General features: G+C 46.2%; 1 protein-coding gene across 1 annotated transcript; it reads left to right on the forward strand.

Annotated features, from left to right (window-relative positions):
- Positions 1-6,308: 6,308 nt before the first annotated feature.
- onecutl (one cut domain, family member, like) lies at positions 6,309-18,240 on the forward strand. Its single transcript, XM_035162937.2, has 3 exons — positions 6,309-6,413; positions 6,873-8,259; positions 14,938-18,240. Exons 2-3 carry the CDS (start codon positions 7,212-7,214, stop codon positions 15,246-15,248), a joined length of 1,359 nt encoding a protein of 452 aa, XP_035018828.1. The 5' UTR covers positions 6,309-6,413; positions 6,873-7,211; the 3' UTR covers positions 15,249-18,240.
- The last annotated feature ends 1,165 nt before the right edge of the window (positions 18,241-19,405 follow it).

The following is a 19,405-nucleotide window of genomic DNA, read 5'->3' on the forward strand; positions in this document are numbered from 1 at the left end:
CACAGCTGGATCATCACTTTTAATATTTCTATTTATTAAAAAAGAGGAGAACTTCACCTGTAGCAGAGCCAACCTGAGCTGCTGCTGTTTGACTAATGATGGAGCCGCTAATTGTTCAACTTTTAAAAACTTCTGCTGAGCGTTGACTCAGAGCTGAAAAAAAAAATAATAATAAAAGAGGAGAAAAGAAATAAAGTCAGACAAGTTTAAACTTATCGACCTTTGCACCCCCTCAGCTCCATTTTGCATAAATTAAACACTTCTCCTTCCTCCCCGCGCGGTTTAAGCCACCAGATAATTTCATTTGCATAAAGAATGTGGAGCCAATTACAGAGGGAGATATTTACATTTTATATGAAAAATAGTTGCAGGGCAAATAAGGGTCTGTTTAAAATTCATGGATCGATACTGACTTGCGCGCACACACACACACACACACACACACACACACACACACACATGCATGCACACACACCATGCATTCAATTCTAATTGAGGAACTTTATAACTAAAGGCTTTGTTTTTATAAAATAAATAAATTATCTCCTGCAGCGATGTTTTACAAAGTTTCCATAAATTTATTCCAAAAGAAAACTTTTAAAATAATGAAGCAAAAAAAACAAAAAAACTAAATACACTCAAAAATATTTCCCCTCATGCAACGCATACTGTTTTCAGTTTAGACTTAAATTGTATGATATTATATATGTATTTATACACATAATCACCCTCCGGTATAGTTGCTGCTGCGGTGCATTATTGGCTCATCTGCACAGGAGGCGAATCTGGCGAATTAAACCAGTGAATTTGCATTAAAAAAAACCAGATATGATCGATAATAACATTATTCAAGCTGCGAAGTCAAGTTTCACGTGGTGGCGGACACGATCATTACTGAAGCCAAATCTGCGAATAATGGAGCCAAATAATGTGATTATCGTTCATCCACCTGCACAAAGTTTCCCGCAGCAGCAGCAGCAGCAGCAGCAGCAGCAGCTCCACGTTTTGCATGTTCGACCTGATGGAGGCAGATGGACCGAGTGGGGATGTGAGTGAGTTTTTTTTAATTTTTTAATTTTATTGCATGTGTTCATTGTTGCGTTTTTAGGAGGGAAAAGCTCCTTTAAATTGTCTAATGTGACCACTGAGGGGAAATGTCTATCTTATTAAATGAGGATTTTCTTTATTTGTATTACTACAATATAAGAAATACGTCCTCTGACTTGTGATTCGGTGTGTTCAGGTGTGTGTTCAGGTGTGTGTTCAGGTGTGTGTTCAGGTGTGTGTTCAGGTGTGTGTTCAGGTGTGTGTTCAGGTGTGTGTGTGTGTGTGTGTGTGTGTGTGTGTGTGCAGCAGGCCACACGCTGCTCATGCAGATCCGGGCCTGCACACACATTTCCCTGCACGTGTTCATATCAACCCTGTGGAAAAAAAAAACCAGCTCGGTGTCAAAGAGTCGAGCAAAGATCAGACTGAATCCTGGAAATCATTAGAATTTTTATGTTGCATAACAGATCGGATCAGACGGATGAAAAGACCCGTTCTCACCTCACCATCAATATTAATGTGCATCTCTCCTGTTCTTTTTCATCAGGGCTCATTAATACTATTATTATTAATATTATTAATATTGTTGGTCTCTTCAGATCTAATCCGGGGGAAATTAATTCACGTATTGATTATTCTCATTGTGATCCGTGCAAACGCCGGGTCTCGTTGTAATAATTGATTTTATTGACTGCTGCAGGGACGGAGGAGAAATAAAAAGAAAGGAGTTGACAACAGGAGCAAAGGGAAGAGGGAGAACAGCGCAGTGTCAGAGAATAGTTTCATGTTAATAGATTCATTATAAAAACGCGTTTAGAGCTTTATTTTATCTGTTTCAAAATCGAAATATGTATTTTTAATTCACATTTTTCTATTTGTCATAAAGATAAATGCCTCTTGCAATTACAGACTTTTAAATAGTGTTTTAAAACAATGTGTGTAAACGCTTTGAACTGGATTTCACTGCTCAGCCACTTTAAACACTTTTATTTCATAGTAAGCTATAAAATTAAATGAAAATAAAAATCGTCCAATGATAAATGTGTTGTTCATGTACTCTAAAGATATTATATTAAATATAGGAGTTTGAGATCTTGTTTTAAAAGTTTAACTTCACAGTGTTTTAAACTCGAGCTGCAGATGCTCAAAGTCAAACACGATATAAATCAATAGATTTTTAATGTAGAAGTTTTATTCTAACAAATAAACTTTCACACAGTCAATTTATAGTAAACTTAACGTTGCCTATTCAAAATAAAATAAATAAATAAATAACTTCCAGGAAACGCTGCTGGAACCAGGATTTCGTTTCGAGTTTTGCTGGTAAATAAAGTTGATTTTTAAATTAATAATACTGTGATAATAATGGAAAAGACTAAAATAATAATGTTAGGAAATAGTATATAGTTATAATAGGTATATAGTATATAATAGTTGGAGCAGCTCCTGTATGAGTTGGAATCAGATCCTGCGTCAGTTTTTGCAGATTCACGAGTTCAGGAAGTTTGAGGGAATTTCTCCAGTTTGTGTTTGTTGCGTTTCCATCAATGTTTAAAGAAACAGAAGAAAATTAAAATCAATTCACATCAGATGACGTTAAAAACACGTGTTTCGACGTTTGGTTACAGGAGCGACTGAAAACACGTGACACCTTTAACGCATCATATGTGTATATTAATATAAATAACAGCTGTAACATCAGTCAGGAGTTAAAGTACAGTACTGATAACAGTAGTATTGATTATAAGGATTAAAACCATTCATATATTTAACCAGAGTTTGAAGTCATAATAGACCTGAAGCTTTTATTATTTTTTAATTATTCAGTTTTTGTTTTCACTTTGTGTTGTAAGTTTATTTTTGTTTCTAAAAGTACTAAGTGTGATATATAAATATTGAATTATGACCTTTTTCCCTTTCAGAATAAGAGATGAAAACACTGACGGTCAATAGTGTACTGTACTATATATTAATGTGTACCTATGTGGTGTGTATAATAACATATCTATGTATTATAGGTATTGTTTTATGTATTACGTGTATTAATATACCAATGTATTATACAGCCTCTAATAAAAAAACTATAAATATCATAATTAAACTGTTGTGTATTATGTACTGTACAGTAGTGTGTGTGTGTGTGTGTGTGTGTGTGTGTGTGTGTGTGTGTGTGTGTGTGTGTGTGTGTGTGTGTGTGTGTGTGTGTGTGTGTGTGTGTGTGTGTTTAAATGCAGGTTATATAAAAACAAAGAGGCCACTTAAGCCTCCGCAGCAACAAACCTCATCAGTCTCCTTTATGGAAACATGCTTTTTATTATTCTCACATTTCAGACGATGGAAAATAATAAAAAAAACCCTGATGTTAAAAACGTCTTCACTCTCAGATTTTCCTCGATGAGACTCGAACTCAGATTAATAGGAAATCAACCGACGCTGCTCTAATCCTCCAGATTAGATTCTTCTTCCACCGACGGACGCTGCATTAAAACCCTCATTGGGACTTTCTCCTCTTTTTTTCCTGCTCTGCTGCAAACAACGAGTCAATATCTCATTCAAAAATACTGCGGCCGCGCGCGTGCGCTCCATCCATTATAATTTACCAACAAGTGATCACGTTTACGCGGTGATTAAACCGCAGATTTGAGGGGCGAGTGTAAATGCGGGATGAATAATGTGGCTCTGCTGCTCCATCCCTCTGCAGCAGCAGGAGCAGGAGGAGGACGCGCGCATGGGCCTTTGTGCCAACACGCGCATCTCGTCCACGGCTGCAGAAATGCACGCTCCTCTCTTTCTCATACAATGTGATTGTATCACTCTTGACAATTTCCACTCGTTCCTCTCCCTCCTCCTGCTTCCTTCTCTCCTCCTGCTTCCTTCTCTCCTCCTGCTTCCTTCTCTCCTCCTGTGATTCTGTTTATTTCCCCTGCACCGCGCGTGGTCACTCTGAGGTCACAGCGATGACCCCTGACCCCTTGACCCCCTCGCCGTTGGCTGGTTGTAATATCGGTGATGCAGGATTTGATGCAGCCCGTACACGTCCCTCAGGATGCACGCATCAGCTAAATGGTTAAAATCTAAACACGCTCAATATTGACTTCAGATTAAAAGCTTATTCTGCAGCCACCGATTCTAAAGTCACTTTGGATGAGAGCTGCGGCTAAATGGCTCGAACCGGAGTTTTCCAGCACTTTATTTATTGCCTGTGCGTGTAATGGGTTTGGTGCACGTTCCTCTGAGAGCAGCTGAGATGTAGATGCTGTGACTCACGATGGAAACTACACATTTACACTGTTGGGTTTTAGATGTGACGCCTGAAATCATCACCGTCGTTGTACGTTCATCAACAGAATTTGGATGATTCCTGTGTTTTCATATGGAATCCAAACCCAGAGTGTGACCACCCCCTTTCCGGGTGCCAGCTCCCCTCCAGGGCCGCAGTGTTAAAAAAAAGTTGGGGGGCCCCTCGCAGCTCGGGTGTCAGCCCGGACTTCTCGGGTTCTGCAGCCACAGAAGGTGAACTTTCACCCCGACCTCCTTTTATTTCCGCCGTGGAGCCGTTGACCGTGTTTTACCTCCAGCTACTCGCCAGCCGTACGCGCATCCCTCCGTGCGGGCTGCGCGCGGGGCGGATCGATAGGGCAGCATCTGCTCCGGGAAGCCGGCGGTCCCACACCGCGCAGCGCTCCGCTGTTTCCAAACGCCAGAACTGCTCATCTCTGAAAATTAAACTGACAGACAGATATGATTAGTATGCGCGCTGCCTCCCTGCTCCTCTCTCGGAGGCCGGCGGCGCGCACACACACACACACACACACACACACACACACACACACACACACGCGCGCACGGGCCTCGCCATGCAGACTAGATGTGTATTTATATGCTTGTTATAAACACGCACAGGCGCCAGCACGCTCATAAATGGACACTGGTCTCATGTGCATGCGCGCAAATGGATGAGTGTGCACGCACAGAGGTAATATATATATATATATAGGCACTCATAAAAATCACACATACACCAAAATTACATTCAGTGGACAATCCTGCGCATGCATGTGTGCTCACGTGCACGCGTAGGATTGTCCGGGCCTGCAGTGCTGCAGCAGGTTGAGGGTCTTCTTCTTTCTGGGGGTGGGGTGGGGTGGGGGGTGGGGGGTCGCATTGATCTCGTTAAGGGACCTTTCGGACTCAAGTGTTGGAGCCGCTGATTAAGAGAAGAGACGAGCACGAGCACGAGCACGAGTATCACGTCACAGTGTTTATTCATGAAAAGTGTGATTTTTACGTTTTGTCCCATGAAAGACGAGTGAGAGAGAAACACAAACTGGAGGAGGACGATGCATTTTTATTCCGCAGTCAATAAGTTAGTGAGGCGATTCCCATAATAGCATATTCACACTTAATTCAGTTTTTTAATCATCCCTGGTGCTGCACAGCTTCTCGTGCACCGATGTAATTAATGACAAATCCCAGTTAAAGCCATTTAACAAAAAAAAAAACAGGCCAATAATAATAATAATAATAATAATAACATAAAATAATAATAACTGAACTGCTCGTGCACTGCAGCTCGTTCCACGTCCAGGTCACACGTGTTGTGTCGCGTGTGACAGCAGCTGCACTTGTTACACGAAGAAGAGCAGCGCGACATTAGCTGCAGAGGAAAACCCACTGATCACATGCAATACACGGGATGTGTGCACGCGATTCATAAGTTGTGCGCGCAATCAGCTGAAGAAAGCTTAACCTGTGTGTGGGGGTGGGGGGGGGGGTGGTGGTGAGAGAGAGAAGAGAGAGAGAGGGAGCATCACCCCCCCTCACCCCCGCCTCGTCACCCCCCAGCCCCGGAGAGAAAGGGTTAATTGGAGACGGAATTTCATCGCACATCTGTCAGATTTTTAAGGCCGTGACGCACTGAAAGCAGAGAGTCAATGTGAGCAAGGGGGAGGAGGAGGAGGAGGAGGAGGAGAAGGAGAAAGAGTTGGTGGTGAGATCGATGAAGTGGCAGGCAGAGGGAAGAGGAGGAGGAGGAGGAAAATCTCACGAGATAATGAAAGAAACAGAGGCGAGCAGCTAGTGTGGAGCAAGAAGGGAAAAAACCGGAGAGGGACAGAAAAGCAGACGAGCTCTTTTTTTTCCTCGCGGAGAGTGGGAACACAAAGAGGGGACGAAGGCGCAAGCGAGGGAGGACGTGTGCGTGTGACCGCAGATGGTTTAGTGCGCGCTGGCTGTGGATGAACGTTGCACCCCGGGGCGCGGATTGTGTGAATCTGCAGCGCTGCTCGGCGACACAGTCCGAGAGATGCTCAGGACGGACAACAGCCGCGGACGCGCTCTGAGAAGTGGACAGTGAGAATAAAAAGGTAGGATTGTTCTCGTCTGTGAACGCGCACATGTCCGTGATTTTTTTTGTGTGTGTGTGTGTGTGTGTGTGTGTGTGTGTGTGTGTGTGTGTCCACGGATCGTCGTCGTGGTCGAGTGTCGAGTTTACGCATCGTTCGGGTTCGTTACATGTGGAGTAAATGTGTGATGTGCGGCGCCTCGCGTGCATGTGAGATACTTCTGTGATTTATTTGATATAAGAAGGGAAAAAAATCTTTTATTTCTAAGACGAGATTCTGTTGAAGTGATTAAAAACATCGGTTTGTCCCGCGAGGTAAAACCCCTCCGACGCGTCGGTTGTTTTTATTAAAGATGCATGTGCGTAAATCTGCGTCTAAACCTGACGAGACGAACCGTATTCGATGTTTTTTTTTTTCCTGCTCTGCATCCATGAAAGTTTAAACGCAGCGGACTAACACCGTCTTGTCTCACGCACGCAGGCACAAAAGCTTCTGCCGAGGAGCCGCTGAGCACCAAAGAGACAAGAGGGCAGAGGAGCTGATGCACAAGTGAGAATAAAAACCAGTCCAAGCTCCTGCTGCGGCGGACAACTCGATTCTCCGGGAGTTTGAGGGAGTTTGAAGACAGTACTTAACGTTATCAGATAATTAATTAGACACCCCATAAGCCCGGAAATCAATTAATTCACAAATCAATAAATCCATAGTCTGGTGTAACAAGAGACCTTCCAGACTGTTGGCCCCGGCTGTGGAAACAACAATAACAAGAGGAGAAGAGCCACACGGGGACAGATCCAGGTTTATTAGCAGGAGCTGAAGATGGACGGGGGTCTAGGAGAGATGTCCCTCCACACTCACCCGGATCTGGCTCACAGTCAGGACGGCAGGGCCATGCTGCACTCGCGGGACCTTTCAGCTGCTTTCCCCAGGCCCTCCCTCGGGGGCCCCTCCATGTCCCTGGAGCCCGAGCCCCGTCCGCCGGGCTTCGACCACTCCATGTCGGCACTGGGCTACAGCGGCGACTCCCCGTCCAGCTCCGGCAGCACCTACACCACGCTGACCCCCCTGCAGCCCTTTGATGACAAGTTCCACCACCACCACCATCACCACCACCCTTGCCTGCCCGTCAGCAACGTCATCGGGAGCTTCACCCTCATGCGCGAGGACCGAGGCCTCAGCACCAACTTCTACAACCCCTATGGCAAGGACCTCGCCATGACCCAAAGCCTGTCCCCCCCCTCCACAGGTTCAGGCCTGGGCTCCTCCATGCACGGCTATGGCAGTCTGGGTAACAGCCCCAATGGCAATGGTGGTCAGATGCTCCACGGCGGCTACGACGTCCACGGGGGGAGCCTCTTCTGCAGAACATCGGATTTCGCCCGCGAGATCTCGCAACCGGGCCTTGGAGGAGGCGACGTGTCCGTGGGGCATCAGTTGAATAAAATGGAGGCTCACCAGCATGTCACGGGCCACCACCCTCACCTCTACAGCCAGCACTACCAACCGCACCATCACCCCAGCCAGCAGGCCTCCAAGGTGAGCGAGCACCTGCACTCCTCGTCGTCCGCCTCGTCCTCGCCCGGCGAGGGCATGCTGTCGGGCATGCAGGGCAGCGGAGGCAGCACCGGGGAGGAGATCAATACCAGGGATGTGGCCCAGAGGATCATCACCGAGCTGAAGAGGTACAGCATCCCCCAGGCCATCTTCGCCGAGAGGGTTCTGTGTAGGTCACAGGGCACGCTGTCCGACCTCCTGAGGAACCCCAAGCCCTGGGGCAAGCTCAAGTCCGGCCGCGAGACCTTTAAGAGGATGTCCCGCTGGCTCCAGGAGCCAGAGTTTCAAAGAATGGCCTCGCTCCGGCTGGAGGGTAAGATCTGGCTTTGCTCTCTATCTGCCTCTCACACACACACACACACACACACACACACACACACACACACACACACACACACACACACACACACACACACACACACACACACACACACACACACACATATGTACACACACTCCCACACAGAAATCACAACAACAAACAGACACTCTCTCCCCTTGTTTTCCCCAAACACCCTCCTTCTCCATGTCTTCCAAAAAAAAATCCTCCTCTCCAGTAATCAGTATGCAGCTCAGGTTGAGACATGAGGAAAAGCAGAAGCATCATACTGATGTTTCCCTTCTTCACACCGGATCCTCTATTGTCTCAACAGCCGGGGTATTAGGAACTTCTCAGCACATTGAGGACAGTTCCCAGAAAGAAAGGACCATATGTGCCGTTCCTTTGTTTACTTAGCTCCCAAACAGCCTCTATTGATTTGTACAGTAGCTACAATAAAAAAGCCACAGACATTTGCCCTCCTCTTAAATGAACCATGAAGATCAGCTTGAGCAGCGTTTGGCAATTTAATCGCTTTTGAGCCCACAAAATAATTTGTGCAGAAATGCCACTCTGGAGCGATTGATTAATTCGAGCAGTGATTTATATCAGCTCAGCGCGTGGCCGAAGTTGAGTTGGCAAAGTAGCTGATGCAAATTAGACTTGAGCCTCTGCCAGACGTCTTTTATCAACGTTGTCGCTGAGGCAATTACTGCGAAGCCAAATGCGAACGTTCTGCTCCGAGGCAGCAGCGGCTCGTGGGTTCGAGAGATTCTGCACATGTGGAACAGAAAGAGGTGATTTGCTCGACCAGAGGAGCATCGAGTCTCTAGAGCTGAGTCCATTTGCAGATGACAGAAATTAATCCACAGCTATTTTATTTATCGATAAAATGAGGATGTGACTGAAAATGGCCTGTTTGAGCTTCTGAGCATTTGAGGCCTTTTTCTGTTTTACATAAAATTCAATGGATTTTAAGGTTTTGACGGATTCTGATTAGTTTTCTTAGCAAATATTTAGATTTTCTGAACTCAATTAATATGATCATTTGGGGGAAAAATAACAAAATAAAAGAAATCGATGGTGAAAAAAAAATAATTATTCGTTGCAGAAGCAGAATTTAAAACAGATTTCACGGGGATAACGATTTTTTTATATATTTTTTTTGAAAGGCACATTGTAATCCGCTACTTGACATTTAATATTCTTCAGGGATGTGAATTGAAGACACAACAGCACGCTGTACAGTGCCGTGTTACAGTGTTGTGCCTCCACTGGGACTCAGGGCCCATCTGATACACGGCGCACAGAAGGAGATCCAAGTGAACACAGTAATATGAGATGAGCATGGACGAGTGTGTGAGTGTGTGTGTGTGTGCTGAGTGTTGTGCTCACTGCGGGGGTCTGTGAGTGGTACGTGTGTGTGAGCCTTCCCAGTTGATCACTGCTTTTCGCTCCCTGTCAGCAGCTCGACTGATTAAGCCCAACAACACAATAGGGTTCATAGGTAATGATTGTGCACTCTTGCAATCCCTTCACAATTATTGATCTTTGATTGTTTGGCTCTGAGAGCACATGTGTACATCCTCCATTTAGCAAAACGTTACACCAATCACACGCGAACCTCTTATCTGCAGATGAGTTGTGTGTGTGGGTTTGTTCTGTAATTCCACAGAAATGTTTTGCCTGATGAATCCAATCCTGCGGTTTTTCAGACCTTGTATGCAAAACGCCCCCTGCTCCCGTCCGGGTGGAGAAACGGCCCTTTGTTCCTCTAAGCAGATTTCTAATCATCAATCATTCTCTCTTTGTTCGCAGCATCCTGCGAGCCTTCATCTTTACAAACACAAACATTATTTTAACGAGTCAGTGCCCCGCGTCCGAGCAGCCAATCAATCAGACTCATAAAAAATTAAAGCCCCTACACAGAGAAGTGTGCTTGTGTTTGACAATGCTCCTCTCGCTGCTCCCACACACTCTCAAAGTGCATATTTAGTTCTTGGCAAAGCCACAATTTAGACAGCTCGGCACTTTTCTACATAACCTACTTTCCGAAGGGGGTTGTTGTGTTTTTTCAACACCCCCTTCCTCTCCCTCTCCCGGCCAACCCCTTTTGTTTAATTACAAGCCTCTATTGATTTCCATGGGAAAGAGCAGCACGCCTTGCCCACACACACCTCGGCCGCATCGGCAAAATCGAGACTGGAATTTGAATGCGCGCTGCCCTGTGCTCCCCCGGTCTGAAGATAGCTCAAGTGCTCTTTGCTTCACGCCTCAAGTTTTAAGATGATCCTCTCTAATGCAACACTCGCTTAAATACATAAAAGGCCCTTCAGTGTCGTCCAGCGGGCCCGGTGCGATTTCCATAACCACGTCTCTTGTTTATGGACGGGCTGCCGAGCTGGACGATTATGGAATGTGGTCGCTGCCATTTTGTCTCCTCTAATAATTGTCTTTCAACAGCGACATTTTGCTAAACACGGAGGAGGTGATCTCCTGGATTTATCTGCAGTATCTTGTTTGTTTTTTCCCGTGTGTGTGTGTGTGTGTGTGTGTGTGTGTGTGTGTGTGTGTGTGTGTGTGTGTGTGTGTGTGTGTGTGTGTGTGTGTGTGCGCGCTCTATGGATTACTGTGCCGTATATGAGATGCATCTCCGGCCCCAACCCCAGGCAGTGGAGGAGGCAATCAGGATTTAGTTGGAGAAGAAGGCAGGATAAAGACCGTACAGCCATGCTCCGACACTTAAAGTCGAGGGGGGGGGGGGAATCAGAGACTATAACTTTAAAGATGATGGCCGAAGCCCTTGACTAAAGGTCTAAATGAATAAGAAAGGTCAATGCGGTTTACGTGTCGGCTCCAGTGCCTGCACCACCCCCACAGTAATGAAAGCCACAAAGCCTTGTCCACCTCTCGCTGCATACAGTTCACATTCGGCTGCTGAGGCTCAAAGGTCAAAGCCGATTCCATTTACATATCAGGAATCGTAAGCAGGCCGATGTGGCCTGAGCTGCGCAACAACCAAACAAACAGGGTTGTTGTTTTTGCTTCTTTTTTTTATTTTTTTATCTAGCTCTTGCAGCTCCCCCCACTCCGGCGCTGAAGGGGTTAACCAGCCTCTGTGGGTCGAGGAGTCTGAGCTGCACAGATTTAATCAATAATTTCTATCAGCCCCTGGCCCAAGAAATCAGCAGGGGGTGGGCTGGGGCTGCAGGGAGGGAGGGGGTCTCTCTGGCTAGGAGGGGAGGTGTAGGTTGAGACGCCGGGGGGTAGGGAAAGGGCTTTCGATCACGTTTCAGCAACACGAGACAGGGGCGTACATCATGATTAGGGGCTGTTCCCACGATCATAAGAAGCCTATAGGGGAATATTTATGTCTCCATGAGTAGCCCCAGCACCGGGGATTTATAGCATGGTAATTGTGAGCCTTTTACACATGATTACAGCATAAGGAAGCATTTACTTAATGGTCGGCGCTGTGTTCGTCAGTCAGGGATAGAGGCGATGGAAGCGAGGAGGAGGAGGAGGAGGAGGAGGAGGAGGAGGAGGTGGTGGAGAGCTGCAGGACACCCCGACTCCTCCAACAAGCCATAAATCCACGCTACCAGCAAGCTAGCCTGCACTATCATGTCATTCCTTTCATTACTACATGAGCTGAGAGTGCACCGCTGTATATACACCTTCCATAGCTGCAGCCCGCCTCCCAACCCCCAACCCAGAAATATTGATGGCGTGGATGGTGTAACGCCTGTGAAAAATGTAGCATTTGGGGAAAAAAAAGAGAAGAAGAAATTTCACTTGTAGTGATATTGACATGCCGCTGACATCTCGGCCTGTTCAGATTTTAATGAGACGTCGTTCGATAACTCTCAGAAATGCAAACAAGCTCTGGATGCCTAAACGCTAACAGGCCCCTGTAATCTCAAGTTGACAAGAGTGCATCCCCGAGTCCAAACATTTCCTTCAGATAATGATTTTAGAGGAGAGCGTATGCAGGGGTTTCAGCGGCCAGATTTATTCACGTCGAGTCCAGTGCTTAAGTTTCAGAAACTCGGCTGGATGTCAGGGCAGTCAGAGCCCGGCCACCGGGGGGGCCACGTGCCCACGCGGGCCCCCCCCGGACCCGGCTCTGATGCCGTCGTGACGATCGCCGTGATGGGAAAAGACGTCTGTAAGGTCACACTTATTTCTCGAGCACTCGGCTAATGAGAGAAATTTGCCACAGTGAGTTTGGAGGAGTGAGGAGCCGTCGTACAGTCAACAGCAGCAGCAGCCCCCCCCCCCCCGCGCTGTGAGCTGCTTCTCAATAGGAAGATATAAGCCAATCAACCGAGCGCTGTTTTCAGAGCAAAAGGCAGCATTTGCGGTTAATCTAATGTGTGTGTGTGTAGCATGTGTTGTGTGTGTGAGAGGTGTGTGTGTGTGTTTGAAATATGGGATTTCGAGGCTTTTGCCGGCTGATATGTTCATCTAATCAAGATCAATAATAGAGTCAATAGTAGAGTTCATAAACCTTGTTTTCTTAGAGCAAGTGAAGAAGTCTGGCATCGCAGCAGGATTATTTCACCGGCTTTCCAGTGGTTTGGGTCAAGATTTTAAAAACAAAATGTTGTATTCTTTAATTCTAGATTCTGCATTTTACGGTTATAGTAGTCGACATTGTTACGTAATTTTTTTTTTTACAGTTTAATACCAAAAATGTCAAATTACTCAGCGTTGCGCCCACATTTTTATTCTTCTGAGGAGCCAAAGTGAGAGTTGTGTTAATATCACAAATATTTCGCTCCATGCTGAATAAAGCAGGTGTTGCACGGCCAAATAAATAAATGCAGACAAAACAAAAAGAAGAGGACAATTTTTGTTTCCAGTTTGCTGGCCGGTATTAAAAGTCTGCTGTCGGCACAAGTCCATCCATCCCTACTGTGTGTGTGTGTGTGTGTGTGCGTTGGCGTGCACGTGCGTGTTGAGTGCACATACACCAATGCTTACACTTAGAAACGCCTTTGATACCATCAGCAAAACAGTCGCTCAGCCACACCGAGCTGATTGAAACCTCTTTAAAGTGCGTGTGCATTTAGGTAATTGCATGACTCCCCCAAATATGTTTCAGTCCACTTAAGGCTTCTAAACACCCGGGGCAATGCCGACTCTGCTTGTTTCACTCACCCCTGACGTAACCCGCCTTTAATAGAAAATAAATTAGTTCCCCCCTAAAGTGATTATTGCTCACTCACTGCCGCCACATGTAAATGACTTTTATGAGAAACTAATGATGTTGAAGTGTCTACTAAGGTAAAGGGAAGAGAGGGAGTGGAGGGAGATGGACGGAGGAGAGAGAGAGAGAGAGAGAGAGAGAGAGAGAGAGAGAGAGAGAGAGAGAGGAGGAGGAGGAGGGGGTAGTTGGCTCGGTACACAAAGGCAGAGGTTGGTGTTGTGTTTCCTGTAAATACAGAATTACAGCGTGTTCGAGGTGAAAGGTTCAGCGATGGATATGCAGAGGAACATGCAGCCTGAATTCAAAATGCACGTCTGATTCTCAAAATGGATCTGAGCTCAGCCCACACACATCAGCATCCTCTCCCTCCTCACTCGACCGAAAATGCCTCTTTTATTATATTCGTTTCTTATTTATTTTTTTTATTTTTTTCGCAGGACATTTCTTTTTTTAATTTTAGACTTTTCCAGAGGAAGTATTGATTATATAATTGAGCGGCCAGTGATGTTTAACCCGGACCTCGAGTTTTTATTTTCTGGTCGGCGTAAGCAAGACTTGCATTAAAATACAAATTACCAGGAGACTTCATCACCTCTATTACCACTTTGAATATGGCCAACTCTGACACGGAGCTAATACACGGAGGAATAATGAGATAATGTTTTATCCTCCGTGGACCAGGGCATTAAAAAAAATAGTATATTAAGGCAAGAGAGAAAGAGTCTGCCTAAAATATGACAACAGTCACAATTCATTTATTTTAAATGCAGCCACAAGATGCTGGAAACGTTTCATGATCAGCTGATCTCTCTCTGAATGTGAAGTGATCTTTAAATGTTTCTGGCTTTTCTCTCTCTCGCCGCTCTCTGGATGTGTTTTACAACTTAAAATGTAAAACATATACGGACGAGTACAAGCCAGAATATGAACTGCTGCGATAGTTTTAACTGCCAAAATATAATATACCATAATAACTCGCAGTAATTTTCCCTTGTAGTGGATGAAAGACTGTTTTCAAAACGAGCATCGCATCTGTTTGTGTCTTTGAGTGTGATTATATTGGGTTTTTTTTGGGGGACGCAGCCTTTGTCAGCCGATGACGAGTTTGCACTTTGTCTTTAGATCTATGTGAGCAGGGTTTTTTCAAAAAGGGGTCGTAATGAAAACCATGAGGGAAACGTCAGAGCTGTGGCCTGCACGTGGTTATCTGCTTCATCCCAGCAGCCTCCCAGCAGCTCACTGGCAACAAGACGTGATGGCTTCCACATCTTGATTCCTTTACACAACAATGAAGCTGCTGATTCGTCTCTTTTAACTAATCAAAGTTGCTTAGCTAATCTGTTTTCTTTCAACAAATCCACTTTCCCTCAGCTTAATCCATTTGTCCTAGTTAGCCTGCCAGTGTGTTAGCTAACCCGTTTCGCCTTTTTTAAATTTATCTTTCCTCCGTGTGCCCGCAGCCTGCAAGCGGAAGGAGCAGGAGCAGAGCAAGCTGGAGCGGAATCAAGGCCCGAAGCGCACCAGGCTGGTGTTCACCGACCTGCAGCGGCGTACGCTCCTGGCCATCTTCAGGGAGAACCACCGCCCGACCAAAGAGCTGCAGGTTACCATCTCCCAGCAGCTGGGCCTGGAGCTGTCCACCGTCAGCAACTTCTTCATGAACGCCCGCCGACGCAACATCAACAAGTGGGCAGACGAGGGCCGTCCCTCCTCCACGGGTTCCTCGGGCTCCAGCGTTTCCTCCTCCGCAGTGTCCTGCAGCACGGCGTGATGACGGACCGCCGAGCAGGTGCGGTGGGGAGGGCGCTGAGGGAGCTAGGGGGCACATAGACTGGTCTAGGCAGAGATCAGCCGTAATAAATGTCCTCCTCGTTATCAGAAGGAGCGACGGAGCCAGCGATTGTAGATGATATTATGAAGATGAAGCATTTTCCCAAACCAAAGTTGATCGCTTCCTTGAAATGGAAGGGGGGCGATACCCAGAGTGATATGAACGCAGGATGTGAGGTCCTGCTTGTATAGTCGAGGGTGCAAAGATTATTTGACTCATAGAAGAGTCACGCCCTCACATAGACGCCATCTCATTGCATTATTTTGATTATGTAGAGTAGAGATAATGAGGGTATTACAAATCAGGAGGAAGCATATTTTGGTGTACCTTCAAATCTATTGTCATCTCTCCAAACGTGAAGAATCAAGATGTCGTTTGCTCACAGCTGGAGAGCGCCATCGTGTAACATCTTAATCAAAACTGTTCACCACCATCCAAAGACGTTAACCCCGCCCCGGTGTGCTCCACAAACACGGTCGCGTCGGCTTTTTCCTCGAGAATCAAGGTGAAAGAGGAAAGAAAAGGCGTTTTTTTTAAAACTTAGCCATTTTTTTTCCTGAAGAACCTAATTTCCCTTTCTTAGCATGTGTTTCCATGGCGACGGTTCCCACGTCTGTGCGGCGTTGTCTCGAGTCCAGAGCCTGGAATTATCAGGAGGGCTCTGTAGCGTCTGTAACTTCCAGCAGTCAATCATTTCACCGTCAGCAGGAGCCTTGCCTGTGCTTTTGTGAGGATGGTCCCGCCTTGAATGAATCAGAGTTTTCGAGGGGGGGGAGAGCGCAGAGCGTCTCGCTGTACGCCCGGACCGAATCAATAAACAAGTAGGACGCAGAAACGGACTTGTTGGTGCAAACGTCCAGCTTCAAGACTCTCACCGAGCTTCCAGACGTGAGCTCCACGGCCAATTTTTTTTTGACTCGAAAATCAAGCCACAAAAAAAAAAAGAAGAAAAACGAGAAACGGCCTTTGACCACGGAGGCGCCGCGGTGCAGAGGCACACTCGACACAATGTACAGTGACATTGTCCTATTTTTTTTTCCACTCATTTTCAAACTGTACACACCTCTGCTCCATGTTGAAATCTTTTTTTTTTTTATTTTATTTTTTTACAGATGTCTAGACAAATGGAGGAATGTGATTCTTTCAGCCCTTTTTGTACAGATTTCAAGCACATCGCTCTATTTATAGAAACACATTGGGAGCACGGGGCCGTTTGTTTCAGCCCTGCTGACGTACAAGGTCATTTTTTGGTCCACAAAGGAAAGGCTTTGACATGCCTCCTTATAGCCAATAGTTAAATCAAACCAAGATCCTTTTAAATGCAATTGCTGATCTGATCAATGTATTTATTACTGCATTTGTGTATTTATTATTTTCCCCTTTTCTTTCCCTCTTTCTTATTTATTTGGTTATTTATTTATGCTAATCTATATACTGTAAGTATTTATTTAACAATGCTCTGTATGTCTGTGTGAAACTGAAGACTTTTTTCTGATGGGCACTTTTAGCTGTAGAATCCCATCGTAATACCAAAGATTAACATTGCGTCCCTGAATGTACGGCCTGAGTCCCCGACCCCTGACCCCTGACCCCCGACCCCGAACCACCCAGTGATGTTACGTATCTCTCTCTATCTTCCAGGCCTGGCCTTTGTTTTTGTTTTTTGTAGAATAACGGGGATTTCTTTACTCTTGCAATTGTCTCTGCGGTCAGCTCTTAACGTCAAGGCCAAAGCTTGTTTGAATGTTGTGATAATATTTATAATTAATAACACTATGAATAATGACAATAATAATGATGTTGATACCGATAACAACAACAATGATGTGGCATCCCATAGGTTCACAGGTTGCTTGTAAAGTTGTGTCCGGACCGACGCCATCTGGCGGACTGTGTCTGGGGACCCACTTAAAGCGCTGTCTGAAGGTCCCATTGAGTGCGAGTCCTTCAGGGTCACATGCAAACATGCGTACAGTTTGTCTGCCTGGGGAAATGCATGGTTGTGACCCCCTCCTCTCTCTCTCCCATTCCCATCTCCCCCCCCTCCCCAGTGCAGTGCAGACGGTCTTGTCTATGTCCAGCTCAGTGTGATCTTACTGTCCTCCACATTCTAAACCCTTCTGCCAGTTGTCTCAGTTCCAAGACGGTTCACTCCTGGTTCTGGGAGGTTCTTAAGATTTGAGAGGTTCCTCGTCTTACGTGGATCTTGGGGTTGTCTTCCTGTTCCTAGAGTTCTGGAAGGTGCTAGGATTCGCTCTTGGTTTTCGAGAGGTTCCTTGTTTTACGTGGATCAGGGTTCTGCGGGTGCTAGGATTCATTCCTGGAGTTTGAGGCTCTTAATGTCCAGCGGGTTCCTCGACTCCTCGGGTTTGTGTTGATTGAGTTCTGAAGGTCTTACACCTTGTTCCTGGTCTTTTAGGATCTTTAAGTCTTCTGAGAGATTTGGTCCTCCTCTTTTGGAGATCTCCAATTTAGTTGCAATGCCGTTTAGGCTCCCTGAACTTCCTAGGGTGTGTCCCTTGAACTTTCTGAAAGGCTTTCGAGGCTCATAGTGTCTGTGGCCGTCTTCCCCCTGCAACCTGCTGCAGGCTCAAGTGACCTGATTTCCCAGTGTTTTAAATGCTAAATGCCTGAATCAGGAGAAATTGCCCAGGATCTGATTCACTGACCCGGGTGTAAACGCTGCCAAAGAGTGGCGAGGCGAGCCCGGTGTTTCTCCACCCTCTCTCTCTCTCTCTCTCTCTCTCTCACTGTCTTTAACATTGGGAGGGGTGGGCTGCCGGGGCCCCCTTCACAGCGTGCACTTGAAAGACGGGCGGTCATGAAAGAGGCCATCGACTTTTCCGCAGACTTCAAAGCCGAGGCCTTTTTCATCCCATCTCCTCTCTGGGTATCTGGTCTGGGGTCCGCTCTCGGCCAGACCTGTGGGGTTTAGGGGCATTCAGAGGGCGTGGGGGAGAGATCAGAGAGGAGGCTGAATCGTCCAGAACGAAGACAGTGGTAGTGTGGTGTGTGTGTGTGTGTGTAGGAGAGGTGGGGGTTATTCGAGGAACAGGAGGTGTTGGAGTAGTGGGGCATGGAGCTGAATTAAACTTTAATGAGCAACAATTGTAAGCATGCTGAGAGGGGGGGTGCAGTTAAGGGAAAAAACTGAAAAATAAAAGCGCTGGGAGGCTCCTCGGTCGACCCCTGCGCTCCACTGTCATTGTACCAAAGCTGAGGTGACACCTTGCAGGTTCCCCTTTGTCTCGCTGACTGGAGGCCTAAAATGGAGACAGAGCTTTTTGTATTGAGCCACCTTCTGCTCCGTGTCAAGCAGGGGAGGCTCTTCCCTTTCTGTACAGGGGGGGGAGGAGGAGGAGGAGGGAGGAAGAAGGAGGGAGGAGGTGAATCCATTTGGCTGCTGCAGGTGATCCGCATTGCCATTTTAGCCTGCGGCACCCCCTAGTGGCTCTTACAGAAACTTGACCCTGAAAAGCAGAAGGCCGTTGCAGAGCGAGTCGGAGGAGGGGAGGGAGGGAGGGGGAGGAGCGTGAATAATGGAATAGCGGAACTGAAAGCTAATATATACTTTCAGAATAAATAACAACCAAAAAAAAAAAAGATAAAAGACCAAAAAAAAAACGTACATTTTTTTTTGATAATGTTGAAACCAAAAAAAAAAAAAACAACAACCAAAGATTGATGGGTAACTGCTGAATCGTGATGTATCATGGGTAGTTTTAGCAGTTCCCTATCAGAGCTACAGTAGCACTCAGAGGATTCAAAAAAAAGCACCAGTGGGGTTCGGCGTGCTGAGTATTTATGTTACATAAGACAGTTGTGTTATTATGTTGAGCTGGAACTGAGAAACTGACACGAGGCAGTGTCTTCAGATGGAAGTCTTTGGACTCTGTGAACCCCGGTGTCCCCTGTTTGTTCCCGTCCTCGCCCCCTACCCTACCCTAACCCTGTGTGTACATGAAGACTTTACCCATCTACCTCAACTGTGTGAGATGTTGTGTGGCAAAGATATTCCTTAACCAAAGAATCCATCCTGTCAGGGTGTCTGTCTTATCTATCTTATCTATCAATCTATCTATCTTGTCTGTCCATCC

This window comes from Hippoglossus stenolepis, chromosome 8 (assembly GCF_022539355.2).
Source record: "Hippoglossus stenolepis isolate QCI-W04-F060 chromosome 8, HSTE1.2, whole genome shotgun sequence".
Lineage (NCBI taxonomy): Eukaryota > Metazoa > Chordata > Actinopteri > Pleuronectiformes > Pleuronectidae > Hippoglossus > Hippoglossus stenolepis.

Excerpts from the sequence above, each read along its gene's own strand:
- onecutl (XM_035162937.2), top strand. The coding sequence starts at position 7,212 with ATGGACGGGGGTCTAGGAGAGATGTCCCTCCACACTCACCCGGATCTG. Across the intron at positions 8,260-14,937 it reads GGCCTCGCTCCGGCTGGAGG|CCTGCAAGCGGAAGGAGCAG; the intron begins GTAAGATCTGGC and ends GTGTGCCCGCAG.